This window comes from Lygodium microphyllum, chromosome 19, assembly GCF_053477565.2.
Source record: "Lygodium microphyllum isolate KBCC chromosome 19, Lygodium_microphyllum_v1.1.10, whole genome shotgun sequence".
NCBI lineage: Eukaryota > Viridiplantae > Streptophyta > Polypodiopsida > Schizaeales > Lygodiaceae > Lygodium > Lygodium microphyllum.
Genome location: NC_141153.1, coordinates 4,075,314 through 4,101,846, shown reverse-complemented (window position 1 = coordinate 4,101,846; position 26,533 = coordinate 4,075,314). Strand labels below are relative to the sequence as shown.

Sequence of the window (26,533 nt, the reverse complement as noted above, 5' to 3'; positions counted from 1 at the left end):
GATTCTAGATTTTGTAATAATTTCTGGATTACACTGTTTGCAAATCTAGGCACAAAGATTGATTTCTCATCTGCATTTCATCCAGAAACAAATGGACAAACAGAAGCCACAAATAGCACTATTTTAGATCTTTTACGTGCATACACTATCTCTAAACCTCAAACATGGGATACTCATTTGCATTTATTACAGTTTGCATATAATAATACACCGCACACATCTACAAAGAAAGCACCTTTTGAAGTTATTTATGGACATAGATTATCTACACCTGTTGCATCTTTGTCTAATAGAATACAAAGTGCCGATGATATTGCTGTTATGCATAACACTATTTTTGATGAAGTAAAGGATATGATTGCTAAAGCCCAACAATCATATACCAAACAAGCCAACAAGAAAAGACAAGCCATGAATTTCAAAATTGATGATTATGTTTGGCTTAGAATAGAAAAGCGTAGACTGCAAAGTGTAGATAGACATCCAGTTGTTAAATTAGCCCCTAGATTCTACGGACCATTTAGAATCATTCATAAGATTAATGACAATGCATTCAAGTTAGAACTGCCATCCCATTGGAAAATTCATAATACCTTTCATATTAGTTTATTGAGACCATTTAGAGGACAATTACCTATCCACCCTGTCTATGAAAACCCACCTTTACTAGAAGAAGAGACTGAAATACTTGAACCAGAAGCCATTATAGACACTGATTACATGACCACTAGAACTGGCCGAAGGTATTCTAGATATCTAGTGAAATTTAAGAACCATCCTGTAGAAGAAGCACAATGGATGCACGCTAGAGACTTAAATGCTTTCCCCACTCTGTTAGCTCCACATTGAGCTAATAGCAATTGAGGTCAATTGCTATCCCACCCCGGGGGTATGATGCTAGGAGGCATATTCCACGGTGGATTCCGTGAGGTTTTACGGTGGATTCCGTAAACTTAGATGACCGGGGCTCATACGCAAAGAGGATTCTTTGTGCGAGAAGTTGATGGGGACGCCTGTCCTTTTCGGGCGTTTCATTAATTTAGTGTGTACATGGGTGATTCCATAGCGGGTGATTCCGCAAAATGCATATTAAATTAATAAACGTTTATGAGTTTAGAGTGCGCACTCGTAATAAATTAAGGTTAGGATTTATTTCTAACCAGTTGATTTATTTATGTAGCTGAAGACTGCTAGGTATTCACTTTTGTCGGTTTAATTGTGTTATTTTACTAACGATTGTGAATGCTTCAGTTGATGTGTAGAGATAGCAGGAGTGGCGGAGGAAAGCATTGGAGTCTAGCGGGTTTCCGACCTTTGGATATATTTTGATAGGCGCCACGCCTATATTTTGATTATGTCTATAGAGACATCGACTATTTATTATTATTTTGTATGCGCTTATGCGCTTGGATATGTTATTTTTATTTGGACATTGAGATTGGGCGTGCCAGACTCTATGGGCACCGTCCATTAGCTTTATTTTCCTATTTTTGGTAGAAAGCAAACTCAAAAGCTAAAAGCTTGTATATTTTTGTAATTGGGCTATTTTTGAGCATAAAGATTGGAAATATACATTAAATACATGCTTTGTGAAGCGCTCACACAAGGCATGGGGGAGATTCAACCCAATTTGTCTCTTGTCTCATGTCGTGCTTGCTTTTACATTGATTTTTGTGCTAAAAAGTAGAGAACTTTGTTCTTGGGGACCTTTGAGGATTCACCACGTGAGCTACCTGCGTCCGATCTGCGCACCACAGTGTGAATCCAACCACTCCTTGCCAAACAGCCGACAAAAATAACCAGACTTTCTTTGCGATGGGGCAAGAAATAAATCGGTGGCAGGCTGATTCCACAGCAGTGGTGCAAAAGAAACATTTGCCATTGGAGATTCGTCGCTTGGAAAGAGCCGACGCAAGCGGAAGACCACCAATCATCACTCTCCAAAGAAAGACTTTACATTTGAAGGGTGTCTTGTTCAACCAGCCCTCCATCACTGTTGCCCTCCACCATGACCGGGATTTACGTAATCCCCATAGAGCATTCGCTTTGGTAACTAGCCATTGATGATCTTTAATCAGAATATGATAAACTTGGTTAGCAGAAGCTTTGCTTAAAGTCAGCCGGCCTTGTAGGTCCCAATCCTGCCAGGGATGATCTGAAGCAAGGGCAAGAAAGGGTTGTCTACTCTAGAGCATCCGCAAAAGCTGTTCCCATAAAGGCCTATATCCCCGAGGGATCCTGAAAAGCCTCCGAGCTGTACGAAAAGATATAAGCACATTGCGACTGGCAAGGGTGGCATCCGCAACCGAAGACAAGCCCAAACGGGCCATCCGGTTGAATTGTGGTCTAAGCTCATGTTTACCTTCCCATGCAAGTAAACGCAAGACCGCCAGTAATTCCAATTGAAAAGAGTTAGTAGCCAAGCGATCCTCCGCTGGATGCCACTGGGCCTTCTGGAGGACCTGTTTCCAGGAGCACACCAAATGAGTAAGCAGCGACGAAGAAGAACTGGAGAACCTCGAATCAGCATTAAGAACATGCCACCAAGAACTCCTGATTTGGGTATTGCCATGTAGAAGCCCATGGCTCTCAAGGAAATAACGGGCTATATCGACCCATGGATGATGATCCGAGCACATGGCGCGGAAAAGAGACCAACGGAGTGCCTGCATGTGAGTTTGGGCATCCAAAATAGCTCCGTCACCCATGCGTTTGGGGGTGCGCGCATGCGACCAAGAGATCCAGGAAATACCTGCATGCAATGAGTCCTTCTTCCATAGCATGAAGCGAATAGACTGAGTAAGAGCATTCAGAGTTGTAGTAGTCCAAGGCAACAATGGCAAGAAATATGTGAGCATTGGCAACATAATTGTTTGGGCCACTTTGAGGCGAATATGGAAGGGCCAGGCTTGAGATTTCCAATACATAAACTTACCCACCATTTTCTGGGAAATCCACTGCAGAAGCTGCTTTGGTGGAACGTCAACACCCAAAGGGTACCCAAGGTGCCTGACAATGGAGCCACGAGGAACAACCAGACCCTGCCAGTCCAAGGACTACAAGTCCGACTCCGTGCAGCTGAGAAGGCCGGAGGCCTGACCAAAGATGCCCCAAACATCCAATGCTCGTCGAAGGTTGTCCTTGTCCGCACGCAAAATCATAAAAGTATCATCCGCCAGGGATTGGCTAATGAAGTGCTGTCCTGTAGGAAGCGACAGACCGGCCAACTGAGAAGAGGCTGCCATATGGGATAACATTGAAATAACTGGATGTGTCGCAAGGGCAAAGAATAGAGGGCTCAAAGGGCATCCTTGTCTGACAGAGCGGGCAAGTACAAATGGTTCAGTAATCTCTCTCTCTCTCTCTCTCTCTCTCTCTCTCTCTCTCTCTCTCTCTCTCTCTCTCTCTCTCTCATTTCTACCTTCGATTTCCGCTTTAACAAGGACAAGTTTCAAGGTCAACACGAATTAGCTGTCAGGCTACAGGCATGACTGACTTCTTGAACTGGACACAAATGAACCACGGCACTTAACTTGAGAGAGAATAGAAGAAGAAGAAGAATAAAAAGAAGAAGAAGAAGAAGATGGGGACATTGTAGCATCAAGCAGCTTCTCTAGGATTGCAAGAAGCTAGAAGCTGTGTAGGACAAGTCAAACGGCAACGGTGACTCGGCTTTGTCAACTTGTGAACATGACGACTTCAACAATGAAGTTCTATCTCAAAAAGGACTGTAAAGTAAGGAATTACACCGCATCAGGAAGAATCCTCAAGATCCCCTAAATATTAAACTCGATGGATGCAAAGTCTTGTCAATTACTGTTAGACACAGAATTGGACCAAACCAAAATAGTCAACAGTCACTGAACATGAACCACGGCACTTAACTTGAGAGAGAATAGAAGAAGAAGAAGAATAAAAAGAAGAAGAAGAAGAAGAAGATGGGGACATTGTAGCATCAAGCAGCTTCTCTAGGATTGCAAGAAGCTAGAAGCTGTGTAGGACAAGTCAAACGGCAACGGTGACTCGGCTTTGTCAACTTGTGAACATGACGACTTCAACAATGAAGTTCTATCTCAAAAAGGACTGTAAAGTAAGGAATTACACCGCATCAGGAAGAATCCTCAAGATCCCCTAAATATTAAACTCAATGGATGCAAAGTCTTGTCAATTACTGTTAGACACAGAATTCGACCAAACCAAAATAGTCAACAGTCACTGAACTTGTATTAATCACAGCAACTCATGCAGTTGTTTTGCTTTGTCTTAACTTCGCAAATTTGCCATAATGTTCGACCTGCAGTCACATGCAATCTTTTTTAAGATCTGTGCATGCATCAGTTTACTGTGTTGATGCCTCCTTTTCTTCCTCATCATCATGTTGACCTGCACCTGTGGTAAGGTACCATGAAAGAAAACTAAAAACAACCACATCATATATGGGAATCTACTGAGTGTTCTACATAGTCAGTCATACTGTATCCTATACAAATAACATACTGCTTGTAGTACTTACTAACTAAGCCCAACAAAAGCAGAACTCTTACTTACATTTTGCAAAGTATGTGACAACAAGGAGCAACAACCAGTCGGATCATCCCCATATGACCGAGCTCCAACTTTGCGTTTCACAAACAGTAAACCTTTTTTGAAAGGATTTTCAATATCATTTGGATGCCACCAAGAAACATCTGAACATAGAAGATTGGTTCAGAGACTCTAAATTTTTTTCCTCTCTCGATGGAGAAACACATCTCAAAAGGATTGCTCTTTACCTGATGGACAAAGGAGGATATCTTGTGGCCAATACCGTGGTCCACAAACTCGAACACGTTTGAGCTGCCATTTCAGCTAGAAAATCATTGTCTGTGCTTCATGTGACAAATCCAAGAAGACATCACACTAAACATGGACATGATAAGAAAGCAAAGAAGCCACATACCAAAGATCGTTCAGGTAAAATACAAGGGGATACTTGACAGAATGACGTTTCTGAGTGGGAATGTGTGCCTCGAAGTGTTATTTCCAAAGGAGCATACACAGGAAGTCCAGTGTCAACATCGATAGTCTGAATGCAGCGTGATTCTGTTGCCAGTACATATAGGTGGCGGAAGGCCTGTCTCAAACCCCCCCCCCCCCCCCAACCCAAAAAAAAAGGAATAAGAAAAAGAAAACCAATGCATAAATTAAAAAGCCCCAGTCCCGCTGGAAGGGGTTCCTGACAAGGGATGTTCTGCTTTAACAATTTTCAAAACTTCCACAACTTTCCTGTTGAAAATTTTGCCTTTTCAATTACCTTTCTTTATTAAGAGGCATGCAAAATCATCCCACACATCAGAATCACATTGCAAATCAGCCCGCAGACAGACACTCTCTTTTCTTGACTGCAATGCACACATGCACTCATGTCTCTGCCCACACGTGTGACGTGTAATGATTTAGTATTTAAATAACTATATACACTACATTCCCCTTTTTCTTTGGGTACACACAATCTCTTTTGGGAGTCGGAACTACTAACCTCTATATGAGCAATGTGTAAAGGGAGTAGCCTCTGTGGGAATTCTATTCCAAAACTTTGGTAACAGTCATAAAACTAATCCAAAAGAGAAGCATTGATATCACTAAGCCGACAGCTAGCATATAAAGATTGCTATAATGACTGGAAAAACAAACTGCAGGGCTGAAATAACCAGATTTCCAAAGATACATGGCCTCTTTGATGGCGTAAACAATGACCAGAAGAAAGAGCCGAATGTACACCATGATAATAGTTTGTACAATTCAAATATGCAAGTGAACAAGCCAGTGGACAATTCCTTGACTCAATTTCTGCATCACACATTGAGACACTGCTGAATTGTGATTCCAGCCCAGTGGAAATTTCAAATGCTGAACCACGTAACCCTGAGGAGGAGCCACACTTGGCCAAAGTATGTAATGCCATCCTTGTTCTATCCTTACAAGCAGCCTAGATTCACAAAAATTAACCTTCAAATCCGCTGCCAAACCAAAAATCTCCAAACTTGCATGAAAACCATAGGAAAATGCTGATCATTCCTAGGCATAAAGGAAGGACCTTTAGGATATACTTGCTCTAAGAATTGCTCCCAATTTGGTAGCTCAAGCCACACAACTTGCTGCTAGCAGTCAAATTATCCAACTATGCAAGAGAAAGTTCAACAACTGCAAAGCATTCAAGGGCAGCCCTAGAGAACTGATCTACTTAAAGACTATGAATCCAAAAAACCATTTCATGAAATTACTGAAACTTAACTGTAAACGGAAAGCCAATAAAACAACATTCTGTAATTTGGGACCAATACTCAATTTGCCACAAGAAGAATCAATTGAGAAATTCGATAATTTTGATTTTCTATTAGCATGTGCTTGAACAATAATTTCCAGTTCATAGACTCAAAAGCCTTTTGGGTATCCACATACATAATGAGGACATCCTAATACATGTATTAAGTGTAATCTATAATGGTGCCAGGATTGGTAATGTTGTCATTAATGTGTCGTAGGGAACAAAGCTATATGGAGCCAGATGCAAACCATCACACAAAGAGCCTTTTATTGGATTAGCCAGCATTTTGGTAACCCACTTACATCTATCACCTATCAAAGTTATTGGTTGCCAATCAGAGAGTGATTCACACAATTGGCTTTTGGCAGATATTTTAATTAGAGCTTCTTTCCAGGAGGCAAGCATAAGATCAACAAGCCACGCTCTAGCCTCTATCAATCATAAAAAGTATGATGTTTTTTAGCCAATCTGAAGGATTGCATGTTTAATCCATCCCATCCAGGTGATTTCAATCTTCCCATGAGTGGAGAGCCTCACCTAATTCAAATAGAGTGAAAGCCTCCTCTCATAATTAGCCATCATGCTCATAATTTAGCTAGCCTGATTTCCACAGTTTCAGGTGTAATAAATACATAATGGGGTACCAAACATATCAGAAAAATGATGTCTACACTCAGTTTCCTTATAAAACTGCTCATTTATGGTTTTTATTTGAGTTGTCTTTTAAAAAGCACATGGCCCATAGTACACAGTAATACCTGGAGATGACAACGATGATCATTAGGAGCTGTTGCGAAGCGTGGATACAATGCAATAAGTAATGCTGCTATCGCATTGTTGTTTGTTGAGAAGGTTAAATTTCCCCCACCCATAAACAAGAAACCAATTGCCATGTTCACCTGCCACAATCACTATAAACAGTTATCTACCTTGGAAGCCCATACCGAGAGCATGGACATAGAAATTTCACGACAGAAAAATTTACTGCTGAAATTAATTTACTTTACCTCCCATCCTACTCATTCTACAAAGGGATTTCACAATGTCTGTTATTTGTACTACAAGTTGCATGCGAGTGTAAACAGATGTTTTATGACAAGCAGCAACAGACTTCAAAATATTTACTTTCTAAATGTGGTAGCCGAATGGTGGTTTCATAGTTGGAATCACACGTCATATGGTAGATTGAACCAAACATGGGAAATGAATGATTTCATCACCGTCTGGAAAAGGAAAAACATACTCGACCATTGTGAGAACACAAAATCAGGGTCCCAGACATAAGAAATATCCCGCTTTTGCAAGTGCCTCTCATGCAAGACTAATGATGTTTGAAAGGTAAAATTTGAAGTTAAAGGTTCTATAACTCCCTGGATAATGCATATTTTCCTTATTTACTTTTTTCAATAAAAGTAGGGTCACATATGATTCAGTCCTAGGCTCCTACAGCTGAATCATACTCCAATCATACTTCCATACCCGTATGCGTTTGCTGTATGGAAACGTGTGGAAAAGACTATGGTGGATGAACTGTACACAAACCTTGGTCCAGAGTCCACCCTATTCTAAGATCTAAAATTCACTCCAAACTATGTTGTAGTATGGTGTACTACTAATCCACCATATGGTTCATTATAGAGTTACACTTATAGACATATGACCTTGGGAGTACAGCTTAATGTTCACCGACTGCATATTTCCGGACAGCTCTGCCCAGCATTAAATGCATGTCAAGATTCAGGTAACTTTCCGTAATCTATGTTGAATAGATGCATGAAACGCACAACTAGGTCCATGCATCTGCTACATTGTAAAGTCATGTTTTGTTTTGTTTTGTTCTTTGAGCCGGGTGCCTAAACAGACTCAAAGGCGGAACCCTGTGCCACTAGCTTACGGAACCCTGTGCCACTTACATCATGTTCAAAAACGACCATAGATTATCACATTTCAAGTCCAAGAGAAATCTGATAAGTGCTAACTGCATGTCCAAAAGTCATCAAAATTGTTACTCAACTAAAGGTGATTAGTTATTCCATAACTTCATGCTCCTAAATAACATGAAAACAGTGTCATCTAGTATGGTTTCCCGATGATTATTGAACCATAAATGTAAGGGCTCTATGTTCACCGCAGCACAAGGGAACCTTCTTAATGTATGCACTGCCATTTCACATTCTGAAGAATGAAGAATCGAAAACATAAAGTATAATACATCATCTGATGTCATATACATAATGCCCTGGTCAGACACATTTGCCATAATACATCACCCAATGGCATGTCACATGGCGAATGCTCCGGTTATATTATATTCAGCTTGTCATCAAACCCCCTCCCCGGGGTGCAGAAACACTTGCATACACCCAGCTTTAAAGGAAAATCGAAAACACCAGATTGAATGTAAATAGCTCTTGTACTCACAACACAAATCGATATGTAGTCGAATGAAATATACTATATAGAGGTGGAAATGACCTAGCTTGATACTTCCAAAGCCTTTTCTTTTTTCCCATACGAAGGTGGCCGGGAAGCTGGCCATCATCACTTACCCAGGTCCCAATCCACCACATTCAACATGTCAGCAATCACCACTTTCCTGGCACTTATGCTGCTCCTCCCAAAGTAGCAAGAGATTAGTTCTCTAGAAATCCTTCTCATCACAACCACCACATGAGGGTGCAGATGGTATCATATTGCTCTATGAATCTCCCCGCAAGAGGTCTACAAGTGTCCTATATGGTAAAAGAGGACTAAAAGAACACAACCACCACCTAAAGCAGTATAAAGACAAGTGTGCAATCCAATGATACTTTGAATTGGAATGCATACTAAGTGGTTGCAGCCACTCCCTCTAGATAGCATCATCAATACCCCAACCAAGTCTCCTAATGCCCTTGATTGACCCTATCACAACTCCATGGACTGAGATAACACTGCACATTCTCAGTGATGTAGGTCCCAGCCTGCATCCTAGACGCCCTTTGAACAAGAAAACACTCTCCTAGCTGCTGCCCCCTAAGACCTCTAACCCTATAATTCAAATTGAAATGGATGTACTTTGACACTTTGGAGTGGTCCAAAACAACTTCTAGCATAGACCAACCTTCTTCTTGACTCTCAGATAGGTGTTTCCATCCCAATTAGCCAAGGAAAAGACACTCCTTTGCCTCTCCCCTCTCCACCCTGTAGTCCTTTGAGAGCCTGATGGGGCTGCCTAGAGTAAGTCCACATTGCAATAGAAGCTGTAAATCATTAACACCAACCCTAAAAGAAATGTTGGACAGGTTGTACTAAATACAATTAATGTTCCACAAAGTGAGGTTAAAGTTCATTAATTTCCTCTACTCTAGCTCGATAAGTTTCTTATTCGAGGATGAGGAAGGCAGTGACCTAGAGTGTCAACATGACACTGTCGTATGTAAATAGCTCAAAAGTTCAAGAGCGTAACAGCAATCACATTTTCAGGTGAAGGAGACAAATGGACAAGCATAGAAAAATAGGTTCGGTCTTATTCCTTCATACACTAATGCAACTACATTCCTGTTACCCCTTCACTTTGCTAACAACAAATGCAATCAACTTGACAGTATTCCCAACACTGCACCAAACCAAGGCTAAATGAACCCGCTAGAGCTGACAGAACTTGCAAGGCACAGAAAAAGACTCTCCAAATTTCCCTATAAAATTCTTACAGCCATATGGTTTCCATAGCTAATGGCACCATCCACATCAGTGCGTCGCCGCAGATATCGAAGAAGCTTAAATGTTCCCAAGTGACCACTGCCTGCCATGACCTACAAGGCCCACAACAAACCAGCATATTCAGAAATGTATAACCATGTACAGTCTGACAAGCAAGTCCACTGTGTAATATTCAGTATACCAATAAAAATTTAAACACACTGGACAATTTTGTAAATAGGTCTCCATTCAACCATTGACACCAGAAAAAGTCATACTTGTGCAGCATGGAAAACTTTAAAACATGTCACCACATGTCCAAAGAACACATGTTCGCAAATAAATAGAAACAAAACACCTTATCAAATAAAAGAAGAAACACAGAAAGAGAAAGAATATTAGCGCATATCCAATAAGCTACCCTTGAGTAAACTACCATGACTTACCGGTCTTTTTGGCTTTATACCCATCCTTGCCTCATTTACTACTTGCGCTCCACTCTTTCTCACCTCCCTTAAAAAAGCTATGTATGTGCAAACAAGAGGCAACCTGAGATTGTTTCACCTCCCAGCCATAGCTTTTCGTTATCAACACTACGAGGCTTCCCTTTTCCTAGAAATTCAATAGCTCTAATCTTCACTTCCATGGGTCATTCAGGCACTCAACCACACACCTGAATTAACAAATCTATTTTGACCGTAACCTTCACCTAAATTCAACTAGCTCCCATGTACCCTGTTCATCGAGGTGTGAATGGAATATTTTACAACACTAAGAAACCATGTTCTAAGTTTCAGAACCATCAAGAATGTAGAATTCATCCCCCCGGGAAACTGTTCATCCTTTGAGAACACACTTCTTTCATCCTTTTTACACTGTTAATTGAAAATTGGGTACCATAGTCAGAGTAATGGGCAGAACAGGACCTTGCAACCCTGGCACCCAAGTCAACAACCATTTTTGTGGTGCTGCCAGGGACCAGCTTTGATCTGTCTGAGCAAGAAAAGCATACAACAAGATGGCAGTCTGCGAACAAATCAGCATCTCCTCTTCTCATGCTCAAATTCACATTAGGCATCACTCCAATGTGTGCATGAAGTCCTTATGTGTGGCCGAGGCCACTCTAATGGAACAGTATACTCTTATGGTTCGCCTCAGTTCAGCAGGCCCTGCCCAATGGCACAAGAGCACCCAATCGCTCCTTGCTCATCTCCTAGAGGAGAGTCATCTACATGGTCCCACAGTGGAATAGTTCCATCAATTCAGACCTCCAACTTTCCACACGAGCTTACACACCTACTGGAGGACTCTAATAGCTTATTTGAGACTGTTCTACCAATCTCATCCATAAATGCTGTTACTAGTGCACAGAGGAGATGTTAAATATAGTTGGAGTTCGAGTAGAGGATCACGGAGGAGAACAGGAGGTTGTGGTGGGATGATGATAGTGGGAAACCCCAAAATAATCAGGGATGGAGCTATTTCAGATGTGGACACTCACATGGTTACACTCCGATGGCCTTTATTTGAAGCTATATGTGTTAGTCAGCAGCCTGAGTTTCTATTACGAGATTCTCTCCTGAAGACTGAAGCATCTTGCATGGGAATACTTGGATTCAAACCTCATGGTGGTGGTATTTTATTAATGCTGATCAGCATGTTCATCTCAAATCATACATGCTGGTAACTCGGTCTGCTCTTGGAAGGTGGTGCTTGCTAAGTTTTCTTAGCATCCAAATGTTGATCGCTTGCATGATAATTCTTTACAAGCTGAATTACTAGCTTTTTCAAAGCTTGTTTCATGGGAGGCCAAATAGCAACCTAGAGTGATATTGAACAAAATGGCAAGGCTGGGCCTGATTACTATTGCTAATACACTTTTGCCTCCACGACCAATTGTGGTATCTTTCCAATCAGTTTGAAGGTTTTTTCTTGTTTCTAGAGGTTATCATCTCCTATGAGAAAGCATTTCAGCTTCCTTTTGCATGCCTTTCCCCACTTAAATCAAAATAGCCCCTCGCAGGTTGGAAAATCAAAAGGTGATTGTTGTTACACCATGCATCTGTGAATCAGATATATCATTTGCTTATTAGAGATCAGGATTGGTTGGCAGTGAAGGGTAATCACACTTGTAGCCTTCACAAGGGCAAAGCTTGGTGAAAATCTGCAGTGATGGTGGCCTGGCTTAACAAAATCCCTTTCAAATACAATGTGTTTATTTGGAGAAGGTCCGTTGGTGGTCTTCCGCTTGCTTTTGAACCACCAAAATACAATATTTCCAATGGCTCTTGCTTCTTTTGTACTCCCAATGAAGAGACCTTTTGTCATTGGTTTCTTTTTGCTCAGCAACAAGAAAGGTATGGGCCCTTCTATTTGCTATTTGGCACCATATTATCATTTACCATCATTAATTACACCACTAGTTTTTCAATTTGTCATATCAAGTTGAGATTTGGGTTTGCCTACGCCACTTGGTCAACATAGGAGCCCTCTCCTGAGATGGAGTGTCACCACGTTCCATGTACCCACATGGTTGATTCTTCTTTAGGTCTTCAAGCTAAGCGGTGTCATCATCACTCTTCATCTTTTCATCTTGTTTCTCAACACGATGGTACAAATGGTTGGTACAACTGCAATGCGATGAGATCCGTCAATGTTGCGAGCAGCAATGCATGGAGACTCCATAGTATTGTCTATGCTCATGTGAGGCAATGCAATTGGTATGGAGAGGGACCTCCATGTGCCCTTCGTCCCCTCGAGCGCAACCTCACATGTATCATCCCAAGATCTTTCTATTGGCAATCAATGGATCAGGGGCACCATCTACTCTATGAGACAAAGACGCATGAATCATGATATTGTCAGCAGACTAGTCACTCGATGTATGAATCTGGTTGTGGTTCAGTGGGCTGTGCATTTCTTCTTCCTTTTGGATCAGTGAACACTAGCTATTTTGCCCCATTTTATGGGCAATTAGTATTTTTGGCCAGCCACCTGCAATTCTTGCCCTTGCTTATGCTAGCCAACCTAATCTAGATCTTTGGCTATTTATAGCTAGGGCCTCGGTTCATGCTGTTAAAAAACTCATGCCTGTCACGTCACCTACTACCCCACCCCCGACTGTCACATCACGCGCAATGGAAACCTCTCATCAAACGCCGGCGCATTTTGCGAGTGCCGCAATCAAACACCTTGTGTATCATCCTCTCTAAGGAACAGCTCTTAGTTGTCCGAGCCACAGAGCTGTAGTTGAAAGAAACAGCGATCTTTGGTCAGGTCATTGGACACTCCCCATCAAGGACCCAGCTGCGGGATTGGCTCCACTCCACCCTGCGCATTGGCACAGCGCACATCGCAGAGGCAGTCCTCATGAGCCAAGGGATCTTCATGGTTCAACTCCCCTCTACAGATCCAGCTCGTGAGTTAGTGGAGAGCGCACCCTATGCCTCCACGAAGGGGGTCATTTACATGGTCCCCTGGTATAGCGACTTCACAGTGGAGACATTTGCGCTCCATAACAGATTTCTCAGACATCCATTCACTCTACTTTTCTGTGGACTAGCAAAAGAGTACTACCAGTTAGTGGACAACTTTGGACGGCTCTTCGACACAGTTCTTCCTATCTCCTTCATGGATGCAGTGACAACTGTAGGAGTACCAAATGTATGAGTGGCCGTGAAAGACACAAAGAGTATACCAAAGTTCCTCGAGATTGAGGCAAGAGGTCACTCCTTTAGGTAGCAGGTCATTGTGACTGGGCAACTAGGGCAGTGCCTACGCTGCTACGACTTTGGGCATCAAGCAGCAGATTGCACACGCTTTGGAGCCAAGGTGGCTCTGCCGGCAAGCCCACAGTTGGACGCTAACAGCTTCACATGGTTCCAGAGACGACAGAGAGGAAGACGGAAGGGGGGGCCCAAGCAGCTCCTCAGACATAGCCTCGATAGCAGGGAGTTGGAGGGCAAGTGACACCCCCTCGACAAAGCACTCTGCAGCCCGCCCTACCCAGCACGACCACAGTCCCCCACATCCACTACCTACGCCACAAACTACCTCACCTGAGCGCCCACAACCCCCACACCCACCCCCCACCTCCCATGGCTCCCCCACTGACCCTGGCCCACAGCCCCCCCCCCCCCCCCCCCCCTCCCAGGGCCACCAACTCCCCCCCACACCCGCCACGTACCTTTGACCATCCCTCGATCCTCTTCCCCCCTACCACCTCCCCTGCCAAGAACCCCCCCTGATCCGCACCCATTTCAAGTGATCCCCCCCAAACCCACCCCTCCACCCACAGGAGATGATGAGTCACACACGCCTTCATCCTCCTCGCACCAACAGTCTTCCCCCTTCCACATAGCCACTAGCTTATCTGCCCTTGCCGCCCATCACACTTTCTCGAGGCAGGTGCAGCTGTTACCACAGGAGTACTTCCACAGTGACTTGTGGTCCTACCTGAGAGTTACGGAGCGCGGAGAGTTCCCACTACCTCTAGAGGTGGGGATCTTCATGGTTCGTAGGTCAACGAGGGGCAAGGTCCATTTACTAGCACCACCGGATGGACCAAACTACGCTTTTTTCCTTCAATCCTCTCACTCAGGGGATTGGACGACAACACAGATAGAGAAGGAGGTGAAGATTCAGGTGGCAGACCACATCTCCCAGTGGATGGGAGAGGAAGGACTAGTACTGTTTCCACAACAATGGCCTGGTTACATGATGGACATTAACTCATGGGTTGGTGCTGCGGTCCCACACTTGAGCATTATCTTTGGAGTCCCCCCCACAGTGGAGAGCTCCGAGGGATGTGATTGACTGGCCCCTAGCACAGGTGGCCCATTTCTACTAGTGTACAGAGTCACAACTCTCAGCATGGCTGATAGATGCATTGGTAGTACCACGTGGAGCATCTATCACCCCTGGGTCCGTCCAAGGTCACCATAGGGGACTGGAGTTCGCCGTCCAGGCCTGCCGCAAAGCACACTTACATGCCCCATAGTTTTTCCTCCTCATTAGCAGCTTCCACACCGAACAGATGCCTGTTCGATCAGTCACAGGTGTCCCCATGAGCCTACACCTTCCATCCTGGAATGTGAATAGTCTCCAATAAAGTGAGGCACGTGGTTCCAGGAAGTTGATTGTTCAACAGGACTTGCAGCAGGCCCTTGCGGGACAGATAAACATCCTGCTTCTACAAGAGGACAAGCTCACCCCCACATAGGCCCATCGGGTAGGAAAGGTTCTCCCAAGTAGGTCACACATCTACTGGGAGTACGCCATCGGTGCCCACGGCAGGAGTGGAGGCGTATGCACCTCTATTGGCCCGAGTCTTACCACTTGCGTATGGGATCACGGGGCGATTGTGGCTAGGAGGGTTCTATGGGTCAGGTTGGATATTGAAGACTCATGCATCACAGTCTTCAATGTCTATGCTCCCATTGAGGTCAAGGCACGTAGTAGGTTCTAGGTGGAGATTGTAGCGGGACTCCCAAAGGTGGACTCCTGGATTGTTGGAGGAGACTTCAACAACCTGGAGGCCCTAGAGGACCAGCAAGATAAAGGCAGAAACTACCAGGGCATGGCTGGGGAGGAGCAGGAGACATGGGAGGTCTTCCTACTGGCAGTAGGAGCCAGCGATGTTTGGAGAGACCCGGTTTTCCACAGGAGGGAAAGGTTGTTGGATTTCTCGTGGGGATACAAGTGGCTAGGCGGAGTCTTGCTAGAGCAGTTGGATAGGTTCTATGTGGGAGAGTGGGGATGCTCTCAAGGAGGCTAGATAGGGCAGTTGGCTGGCACCATTCTATCCGCCAACCACTACCCGATCCTCCTAACACTGGATCCCTCAACATCTTCCCTAGATACATGATCCTATCAAATCCCTGACTCGATCTATAGGAGAGAGGAGGTGAAGAGACAAATTGATTAGACTTGGATTAGGAAGTGGACCAAGAGGGACCAAATCATAGAGGAGGTTGTAGAAGTCCTAGTCGATTCGAGCAGTATATGCCAAGAGGCAGCCCTACAAGCCAAGCAGCACTGCTGGGAGGAGGAGAGAACACTCCAGCGGGACCTAGCCGCTACGCAAAGATTATTACAGGAGACACCAGGGGATCCCATCCTCCACGCACAGGTCCACGCACAGGAGGTGCGCGCATGAGCAGCCATCACTGGCCTAGAGGACAGGCGCTCATAGTTCTCATTTCGCACCTCAGCAGCCTTCTGGGCACAAAAGGAGGAAACAATGTGCAAGGAGTTCTTTCAAGCACACCAGCCCTGCACCTTAGGAGAGCAGATACGTAACCTTCGGAATCAATATGGAAGGATTCGCTCTAGCCCAGATGAGGTGATGGACATTGCCACCGACTATTACAAATGCAATTTCCAGCAAGAGACAGCCTCAATTAGAGGACAGTGTTGTAGACAGCAGGTCTGAGACCACATCCCGTCCCTCCTCCACAGAGGAGATGGGATGCTCCGTCCTAGCCCCCTTCACAACGAAGGAATTAGAGGAGGCTTTCCACACACAGGACGGGTAGAAATGCCCAGGACAGGATGGCCTCTCCAAGGCTTTCTTCACCACCTTCTAGGAGGTAGTGAAGGACCCCTTACTGCTGGCTTTTCAGGAGATTTTCAGCTCAGGTCCGATGCCAAGGAGTTTATCGACAAGTCTTATCAGTCTCCTCCCCAAAGGGAGAGATCAGTTGAAGCTATCCTAGTGGAGACCAATCACTCTTTTGACAATTGCCTATAAGGCACTGGCAAAGATGATTGGTAGGCAACTCTGCCCCGTGCTGCCAAACATCATTCATGACACACAAACAGGCTTTTTCCAGGATAGGAGCATCCTAGACAATATCTTTACCTTCTTTGAGGCAACAAAGTAGGCCCAGCATAGTGGTCAAGGTTTGGCTTTACTATTGCATTTTGAGAAAGCCTATAACAAGGTGGTCTGGGACTTTTTGAAGCGCAAAATGGAGAGGTCGGGCTTCCCCAAGGCTTCGATCCATGGGGTCTTTGCACTCTACAGATTGGCTACTATCAGCAAGGTTCTCATAGGTGGCAGAAGAGAGGAGGAGTTTCGGTCGGAGAGATCCATACGGCACGGCTGCCCACAGGCCCCGTATCTATTCCTACTCTTTGCGGAGGCGATGTCTTACTTCCTCAGATCACGCGTGAGTGGGCTACGCGGCCTCCGACTTCCAGTGAGAGGAGACAGAGTTGTTACACTTAGAGTATGCAAATGATACAGCACTTTACATAGAGGACGATGAGGTGATACTGGAGAGAGTCAGACTAGCTCTCGAGGTATTCTATACTGCAGCAAGAGCAAAAATCAGCTGGCGAAAGTCAGTTGGTTTTCTTACAGACCTGGACTCTAGTACAGAGTGGGGCATCCACTTGGGATTTAGATGGGTGTGCAAAGGGCAAACCGTCCGCTACCTAGGGTCCAGGTGGGACTCGACATCACCCCCGCCTAGAAGTTTCTACCAGTCCTCGATTCTATTCGCAGGAAGTTGATCTGTTGGAGTACAGATCGCCTCTCCATAGCGGGCCAAGCTTTGATGGTCAACCAGGTCCTCGTAGCAACAGCTTGGTACATCGCCTCATTTCGGTGCTTCTCCTCGTCTTGTGCTGCTCAACTTCGCCGCCTAGTGCGGAATTTTCTCCGGGCCGGGTCAAATGGCTCCAAGGACTCTCGGCCCAAGATGGCGTGGGCGATCATCATCCGGCATCGATCAAAGGAAGGGCTTGGGATCATTGACCGAGAGTATCAGAGTATGGCCCTTTTGGGCAAGATGGTAGTCCACGGTCTCACACCAAGAGGACAGACCTGGAAGGTCCTACTGTAGGAGGGTCTCCGTGAGTGCAGATCGAGGCTCGGCGGGGATTGGAGACCCTCCTTGAGATGGAGCTTCAGAACAGCCCAGATCACGCCCCCCAGATTCCCCGTCCTACGTAGCTTACTTCCAATGTGGCAGGGCCTTCATAAGGCCCTAGTTCAAAGCCCCCCAGGTCGCCAGGAGAAGATAGACCACCAGCCGGTGACCTGGAACCCCCAAGTCAGATATCAGGAGGGGGTACAGATCAGCAAGCGCACCCACATCCAATGGGCTGATTGGGAGGCCGGCCCGCCTCGCACCATCAAGACCTGGTGAGAGGTGTATAGGTTGGCAGACATGGAGGTGTTGCAACGGGCATCAAGTTGTCAGAGAGGAGTCAAGTTGAGGAGAAGGGAGATTGACGAAGTAATACCTCAGGAGTGGCATGGCCCCCTGGTACAAGAGCCAGTAGAGCTCACTGAGGTATGGGCCGCTAAGTTTTCACCAAAAGGTATCCTCTTACACGTGGCAAGGAGAGTGGGCGGCGCCCCGCATGGGACTTTCTTCACCGTTCGGAAGGGGGGGCATCTGGCCCTTAACAGAGGACAGCAAGATGAGGGGATAGCTGTCCTTTCGTGGAGGAGGATTCGGGTGGTGGGCCTTCAGGGGAAGACATGGCGACTGGACCCCTATGTTTTCGAGGAGGACCTCCAGGAGTGGCGCCTCTCGATTTGGAAGGGAAGACCACTGAATGAGCTGGAGTGGGATCCAAGAGAGTGGCTACGGCCGACCACTACGGTCGCCAAGAAGCCACCGAGGTTCCTCGAGTACACAGCTAGGATTGCTAGACACGTGATGATGCAGGACATGGATTGGGCACCGTCGCGTAGCAGGTACTGGGCGGAGCACAGTATCACGGATGCTTTCCGACGGACGTTCTGGCGCCGCCTATGGGAAAGTTGGAGGCCGAGGAGGATATCGTACTTTGTATGGCTGGTGGTGGCACATGGAGGCCTCGCACTAGGGAGTTGGTTAGCCCACATGTAGAAAGATGGAGGATGTAAACGCTGCACACAGCAGCTTCTGGAAACTCCAAATCACTGCCTCTGGTCGTGTGAGGCGGCACAGCTAGTGTGGAGAGGAGCATGCCGCATCCTCCACCGCATTGCATCGAGTCTTGGATGTATCTCTTGGGAAGCTTTCTGTTGGCAGGCAATCAGCCAAGGTCATCACCTTTTGTATGAGGCTGGGATGCAGGACAATCTTCCTTATTGAGACTGGGTCATGCGCAGTAGCCGGCTTGGAGGCTCTACCCATCCGTCAGGTACTGGATCCCACAGCAGACGGCTCTGAGGTATGGGAGATCATAGGGAGTCTCACTAGATGGCATATCTGGAAGGCGCAGTGTCAAGAGGTTTTTGGAGGAGAGAGACTTTCTGTACAAGCGACCTTGGCAGAACTCTGGACCTCCATCATCCACTCCTTTGCAACCGATGGGACCACGTGCAAGGCGAGTCTCAAGCTCGTCAGGAGCTCCTTCTTCACTTCATGGGCACTTGGGGCTATTAGGACTTGTTTTCCATGATGCAGACAGGCAGCCCCAAATGGCGATTAACCCCCCCCCCCCCCCCAAATGGCTTCTTGCCCCCATCCCCCCTAGACCGCCCTAAGAGGCATGTATATTTGATATTTTTGTGACTCTATATCAACTCTAACTAGTTTGTTGAGCACGAGAACTTCTTTTTATTCAAGGTTTTCTGAAGTAATATAATTAGCCACACTTTATTTGCCAACCAAAAAAAAAAAGCCCTCTCCTCTATATCATTGTCAACACACCTTGTTACTTGCAAGCCTTGTTGAAGAGAGAGAGACGGTGCCAGTGCCCACTCAATCAGTGACTCACTATCATATTCAAGTGTCTCATGACTTGATATATAGATTTCATGTCACAAGTATTCTTTTGAGTTCTCTCTTTGCAGTGTTTCCCTTCTCTCTCTTCTCTCTTGTGTTGTGCAATCTATTTCAATAGTTTCACATGCTTCCATCACTAAAACAAATTTTGACATGGTATTAAGCATCTCTACTAGGACATAGAGTACTATTATAAAAGCATAGTTTGTGCAGAAATGATCATAGTACACACTTCCAATAGCTATTGTGTAGCCCCAAACTCAAACAACTTCTCTTTTGGACAATTGGGTTTGTGAGAACTATGATGAAGCTATGCATACATGGGATTCAATTTTCAAACGATGCTCCTGCATATTCTGCTCTTCTCCAATGCATTTCTAAAGAGGTCCTTCCACTGGTTACCTCTTGCAAGTCAACTTCAAAGGTGTGGGAGAAGCTAGAGATGTTCTACGAGACTCCATCGACCATGTGAGCTATGATCCATTATAGCCAACTCCAACAATTGAGTTCAAGCCTAAAGATAATATCTAGTGTTTCTTACTTTTGTTACAAATGTACTCTATAACCTCCCTCTAGAGTTTGAAGGACTCACCAACGCTTTACAAGTCTAGACATCGTCAACAATAGTGAGCTTCACTCATATGTCCTCTATGTTGCTTATGCATGAGGCGTCCATGAGGTTATAGGGGAGGCTTCCATCTCAACATAGTGGCCATGATTGCCAGTTGAGCATTCAATACATTGTGCAGAATATTTCGGCCCATAATGAAACCATACTGTAGAGGGTGCACAATGGCAGGGAGATGCTTATGGAGCCGATTCGCCATTACTTTGAAAAAGATTTTGTACATTGAACCCATCAAAGAAATTGGGCGCCACTGTGTCAACTTAGATGGCGAAGGAACTTTTGGAAGCAGATTAATAAGTCCTTCTTTCCATGAGGAAGGCATGATCCCCGTTTCCCACACCTGCTGAAACAAAGCCTGCAATGGTTTCGCCAGTTGGGTAGCAAAAGCTTCAAAGAACTCATTGGTGAGACCATCCCAACCCGGACTTTTATCCTTGGGCAAGTGTAACAAGACGTCCATAACCTCTGCCTCACAAATATCTGACTCCATAGTAGCTTGCATGTCCTGCGGAAGCTGATTGCGGACCAGGTCATAAAAAACCGAACGGGCCTGAGTAATTTGGACTGAAGGTGGAGAAGTGGAACCGAGAAGGTCACGGAAATAATTCCTGCACATATGCACAATAGTCTGCGGATCCAGGATAAGGTGGCCTTCTGCATCCTCGAGTCTGGTCATATTCTCTCGAGCAGGAGAGGCATGGAGAGCTCGAAAGAACTTATGGGTCTGACATGCACTATCTTTTAATGTCTCCATCAGATGTTGCAGTTTGGCCTGCTGATATGATTTCAACTGGAACTCTTTAATAAGATCAGCCACCCGCATGGCCAGTGCGAGCAGAAATGCATCATCCGGAGTGTCCACCAGCAGAGAACGAACCAAAACCAGCAGGTCCTCCGCTGCCTGGCGACGCCGCCGACAAAGAGAGGCATGATAGATCCCATACTGCCGAGCAACCCGCTGCACATTAGAGAGCAATCTTTCAAATGACGCAGTGCCCTGAGAGGAGAAGTCCAAGAAGAATCTGTCAATCAATTGCTGCATATAGCCCTGAAAGATTGCATGCTTCAAGTAAGACGAGTTGAAACGCAAAGGGAGTCTCTCCAGAAATTGCTTGAAAGGTGCAATGGGTTGTGCAAGCAGCTCGAGCTGCAGAGGGAAATGGTCCGACAACGCATATTGCTGCAACACTTTTATTTCGAGCATCGCGGGAAGAAAATCATCATTCTGCATGATATATATACAGTCCAATCGCGACCATGTTGTTGCATACTGGGCAGAATGGAAAGTAAACCCTGTAGAAGACGGGTGTAGCCAAGACCAGAGATCTTGCTTAAGAACAGCAAGAGCCAACTCATGCCACATACGACTTTCCGGCGCATCCATTACCGAATGCTCCGATGTGGACTGGGAAGAATCAACACACATATTGAAATCCCCCATGAAGAAGCCCCGTCTACCAAGTGACAAGGAGGTCTGCAAAGTCTGCCAAAGCTCCCGACGAGATAACGAATCATTCGGAGCATAGAGGCCAAGTAACCATAAGATTTCCCCTTCGAATAAAATTTCAATCACCAAAAAGCGGCCATGAACATCATTTTTAATAAGAACAGGCTGGTATTTGCCATGTACAATCATGAGCACACCCGAATAATGCATGGCATGTGTCCCTGCATAAAACAAACGAAAGCCATGGCAATCCACAACTTTTCCGGCTTCGCGGTGACTCTTCTGCTCAACAGCGCACAGGACATCCCACTGATTCTCATACAATACAGTCCACATGGCATGCTGCTTGTGTCCAGAACAAATTCCTCGCACATTCCACGTGGCTATTTTCATGTGTATTCAAAACAAAATCAGGTACGAGGCCCAGCTTGCCTCGATTTGACTTTGTCGGCGAGAATGTCCAGGACTCCCTCGTCCAAGAAATCCGCCAACACCGCAAAAGAGTTCTGAGGACCAGATTTGGAAGTAGACGGCATATCTGCTGGCTTGGGGTTGGAACAGGGATAACGACGGTCCCATGGGGTAATGACGTTGCCTCTGTTATCAAAAGCCAGCTTAGCAGGTGGACCCTTTGGACGATCCGAATACATTTTCCTGGCGGGCTGAGGACGGGGGGTAGAGGAAACCATAGCAGGAGCAGAGCGCTCGGAAGACAACATTTCCTTCCTGCGCATATATGTACGCATGGAATCTTGTGAGGTAGTAGGCACAGTATTCTCCATGCCAACAACAACCCTGTTGCCTTTTTTTGCACGTACTTCAACCCAATCAGTGGCACGGGAATCCAAACCCGAAACCTGTTGTTTACCTTTGGCCAGAACTTGGGGCTGGTGGATAGTATCCAGCGACGGAGCATCACACACCATATCTTCCATGGGCGGCGCAACATGGCCAACATTTGAAGTGTGTTGCTGTTCCGAGCATTCGGCCATAAAATGCCCCAACTGTCCACAAGAAAAGCAATGTCCTGCAAAATTGCCCCATTTCAAACGAAAGTGTAACGGATGCATACCAGAGCAATTGAGGCGTAACCAAGCAAGCCTTTTTCTTGCAGTGTCCTATAACATACACAAGCGGTTGCGATTCACAACCCTGAGACTGGGAGGGACCAGAACAGTGCCCACCGCGGCCATAGCATCCTTCAATAGTGGCCAATAAACAGCCGGACAATTTTCCACTTCTACCCACACAAGGCATTCACGTTGCAGCAGACGCTGAAAATCTGCCATTGGGCGCCATGGAACCACATGGACCAACCGGCGATCAAAAAACAAAGGCAGTTAGACAGGAGAGCAGCACGGTGCGTCCCCGATTTCAACAGGACCTCAAAAAAACCTCGGGACCCAACAAAAATCTCTTGAACACATTCCCCTTGTAGCAGACTGTGCAACCACTGGCGAATACGGGAAAGCAGCGGGATTCGACCAGTGAAGAAGAGTATCACAGCGCGATCATAAAACACCGAAAAGGAGCGTAGGACAGTTTTTGGGTCCACGGTGGCTTCCAGAACATCGTCAGGTGCAGAGTCAGAAAAGACTTCCTGAGTATGTTGAACATAATCGCCAAGCAAAGTGTTGGCAAATTCCAGCAAATGCTCCCAGTCAACATCCTGAGAATCCACAGAATCTGAAGCAACCTAAGCATAGGAACGATCCTGATGCACACCTATCTCTTCCGAAGTATGCTTGGTACGTTTACCCGCAGGCTGGATGTCAAGACCAGGGGGCATCTCTTCGTTGCACGGAACCATATCCTCAGGTTCCTCAGCATCAGAATCCGGACCAAGTGCTGCCACCGTTTGGTCTATGAAATCCAGATCCAAACCAGCCATCGTGTATCACGATCTGATCTCGAAGGAGGACTGACCCTCTCTCTCTCCCGCTCTCTCTCTCTCCCTCTTTTCTGTACAGAGGCGCTGTCTAGGAGTGTGCTCTGCAAGGACAGCTAATGAAAGCGGAGTTTTACCTGTCACCGTGCAGGGGCAGAAGGGCGAAACAAAGGCCTGGCGGTCTCAACAGCAGAGCGGGACAAGCTGGGGCGCAGGGCAGGGATCCGTCGGCAGCGAAACCCTAACTGACAAGGCGAAGGGGCAAGAAGCAGGCGCAAAGGTCACAGCTCAGGCGGGTGAGGGGCGCAGGCGATGGGCTGTCCAAACGCAGGGCGGGGGACTCAGCGGCCGTGGACAGGGCGTCAGGGGCAGGCGACGGACCTGGGGTGAGCACAACGTCGGCTGACAGGCGATGGCGGGGAGGTCGAACAACGGGCGGTGGGATCGGATGGCGAGCAGGTTCGACGAGCAGGTCCGACGGCGTGCACGTCTGAAGGCGAACCGGACTGACAAGCACCGACGGCGACCCAGACCTGTAGGTCTGACGGCCGACAGCAGGCAAGCGTGATAGCGGGCAGGGCCGACAGGCCACTCACTCACTCACTCACTCACTCTCTCACTCTCTCACTCTCTCACTCTCTCTCTCACTCACTCACTCTCTCTCTCTCTCTCTCTCTCTCTCTCTCTCTCTCTCTCTCTCTCTCTCTCTCTCTCTCTCTCTCTCTCTCTCTCTCTCTCTCTCTCTCTCTCTCTCTCTCTCTCTCTCTCTCTCTCTCTCTCTCTTTTTTTTCGTAAAAGGTAATTATATTAATTACGAAAAAAATACACGATTACTGGATTACAAGATACATGATGACACAAAGCCATCATGTGAAGAGGTTTTCTCTTTCTCTCTCTCTCTCTTTTTTCTGATTACAAGATACACGAGGGCCCTAGGCCAACATGTGGGGAAGCCCCGTAGTAATGCACTGAAAAAGTTACACCAATCATGGCAGCGACCCAGAGGCAATTGCCATATGCCACGGATGCAAATCCTCTCGAGGGAGCAAGTCGGAGTGTCGGATGATATCCAGCTGCCAATGCAAGAGCCCTTTAAGCCTGGCAATATGTCGGGATACATTAGAGGCTGAATCAAAGAGAAAAGCATTGCGCGTGGTCCAAATGTGCCAGCATCCCCAATATCTGAAAAAGTGAAATAAGATCTTCTCATGCAACTGTGGCGGTGCGGAATACTTGGGGCGCACAAAAACCCAATCGAAAGGAGTTAGCGAGGATCCCACCACCGCGCGCCAAATGAGCGACAAGAGTGACCAGATATTCTTGGCGAGCGGGCAAGAGAGAAAACGATGTCGGGCCGATTCCGCCGGTGTGGTACAGAAGAAACAATTGCCATTCGAGATGCGACGCTTGGCAAGGGCCGAGGCCAGAGGAAGACCACCAATCATTACCCGCCAAAGAAAAACCTTGCATTTGAAAGGTGTCTTATTTTGCCAGCCCTCCATCAGCGTTTTGTGCCACCATGACAGCGGTTTCCGCAATCCCCAAACAGTGTTAGCTTTCTCTCCCAGCCATTGGTGATCTTGAACAAGAAGATGATACACCTGATTAGTGGAGGCCTTTTCCAGACTCAAGCGGCCTGCAAGATCCCAGTCCTGCCAAGGGCGATCCACCGTCAAGGCAGGAAAGGGTTGCCGACCCTGAAGCTTCGACGAAAGCTGCTCCCACAAATCACGGTATCCACGCGGGATCTTAAAGAGTCGCCGAGCAGTCCGGAATGAGACGAGGACATTGCGAGTAGCAAGGGTAGCATCCGCAACCGAAATCACACCTAAACGGGCCATGCGATTAAATCTTGGTCTGAGTTGATGTTTATCTTCCCAGGAAAGGAGTCTCGATACCGCCAACAATTCCAGCTGAAAGGAGTTAGTCTGCAAGCGGTCCCCCACTGGGTGCCAGCGGGCCTTTTGGAGCACCACTTTCCAAGAGCCGACCAAGTGCAGTAACAAAGAGGACGAGGGACTGGAAACACGAGAGTCAGCATTAAGGACATGCCACCAGGAGGCCCGAAGCCGTGTGTTGCCATGGCGGAGCCCGCTGTCCTCAAGAAAATAACGGGCTATGATGGACCAAGGGTGGTGATCCACACACATGGCACGAAAAAGGGACCAACGGAGAGCTAACATATGAGTGTGTGCATCCAAAATCGCTCCGCCACCCATGCGCTTAGGGGTACATGCGTGTGACCAAGAAATCCAGGAAATGTCGGCCTGCAGTGAGTCCTTCTTCCATAGCATGAAACGGATGGGATGAGTGAGGGCCTTCAAAGTAGTAGGAGTCCATGGCAACAATGGCAGGAAATACGTTAGCATTGGAAGCATGATTGTCTGGGCCACTTTGAGGCGGACATGGAATGGCCACGCTTGCCACTTCCAATACATAAACTTTGCTGCCAATTTTTGTGAAATCCACTCCAGCAGGGCTTTTGGCCGTACATCCACCCCCAATGGGTATCCAAGATGCCTGACAATGGAGCCACGGGAAACCACCTGGCCTTGCCAGCCTAAGGACTGCAAATCAGGCTCCGTACAACTGAGAAGGGCTGACTTAAGGGCATTGATGCGAAGCCCAGAGGCCTGACCAAAGAGTGTCCAAACATCTAATGCCCTTCGAATGTTGTCCCTGTCCGCCTGCAAAATCATAAAGGTGTCATCCGCCAAGGATTGGCTAACGAAGTGCTGACCCAACGGAAGAGACAGACCGGCCAGCTGGGCAGAGGCTGCCATGGAGGATAACATTGAAAGGACCGGGTGAGTCGCCAGGGCAAAGAAGAGAGGGCTCAAAGGACAACCCT

General features: G+C 46.5%; 1 protein-coding gene across 3 annotated transcripts in view; it reads right to left on the bottom strand.

Annotated features, from left to right (window-relative positions):
- The window catches only part of EMB2771 (E3 ubiquitin ligase), a 185,362-nt gene that overhangs the window by 30,947 nt on the left and 127,882 nt on the right, over positions 1-26,533 (bottom strand). For 2 of the 3 annotated variants that reach the window (XM_087700995.1, XM_087700996.1), the window contains 5 exons: positions 10,000-10,101; positions 7,066-7,206; positions 4,940-5,113; positions 4,773-4,836; positions 4,549-4,688 (listed from right to left, as the gene is read on the bottom strand). In XM_087700995.1, coding sequence (XP_087557121.1) covers positions 4,549-4,688; positions 4,773-4,836; positions 4,940-5,113; positions 7,066-7,206; positions 10,000-10,101 — 621 coding nt within the window. Of the gene's footprint in view, positions 1-4,548; positions 4,689-4,772; positions 4,837-4,939; positions 5,114-7,065; positions 7,219-9,999; positions 10,102-26,533 lie in introns of those variants that run through there. The other variant, XM_087700997.1, reaches the window with a different exon arrangement.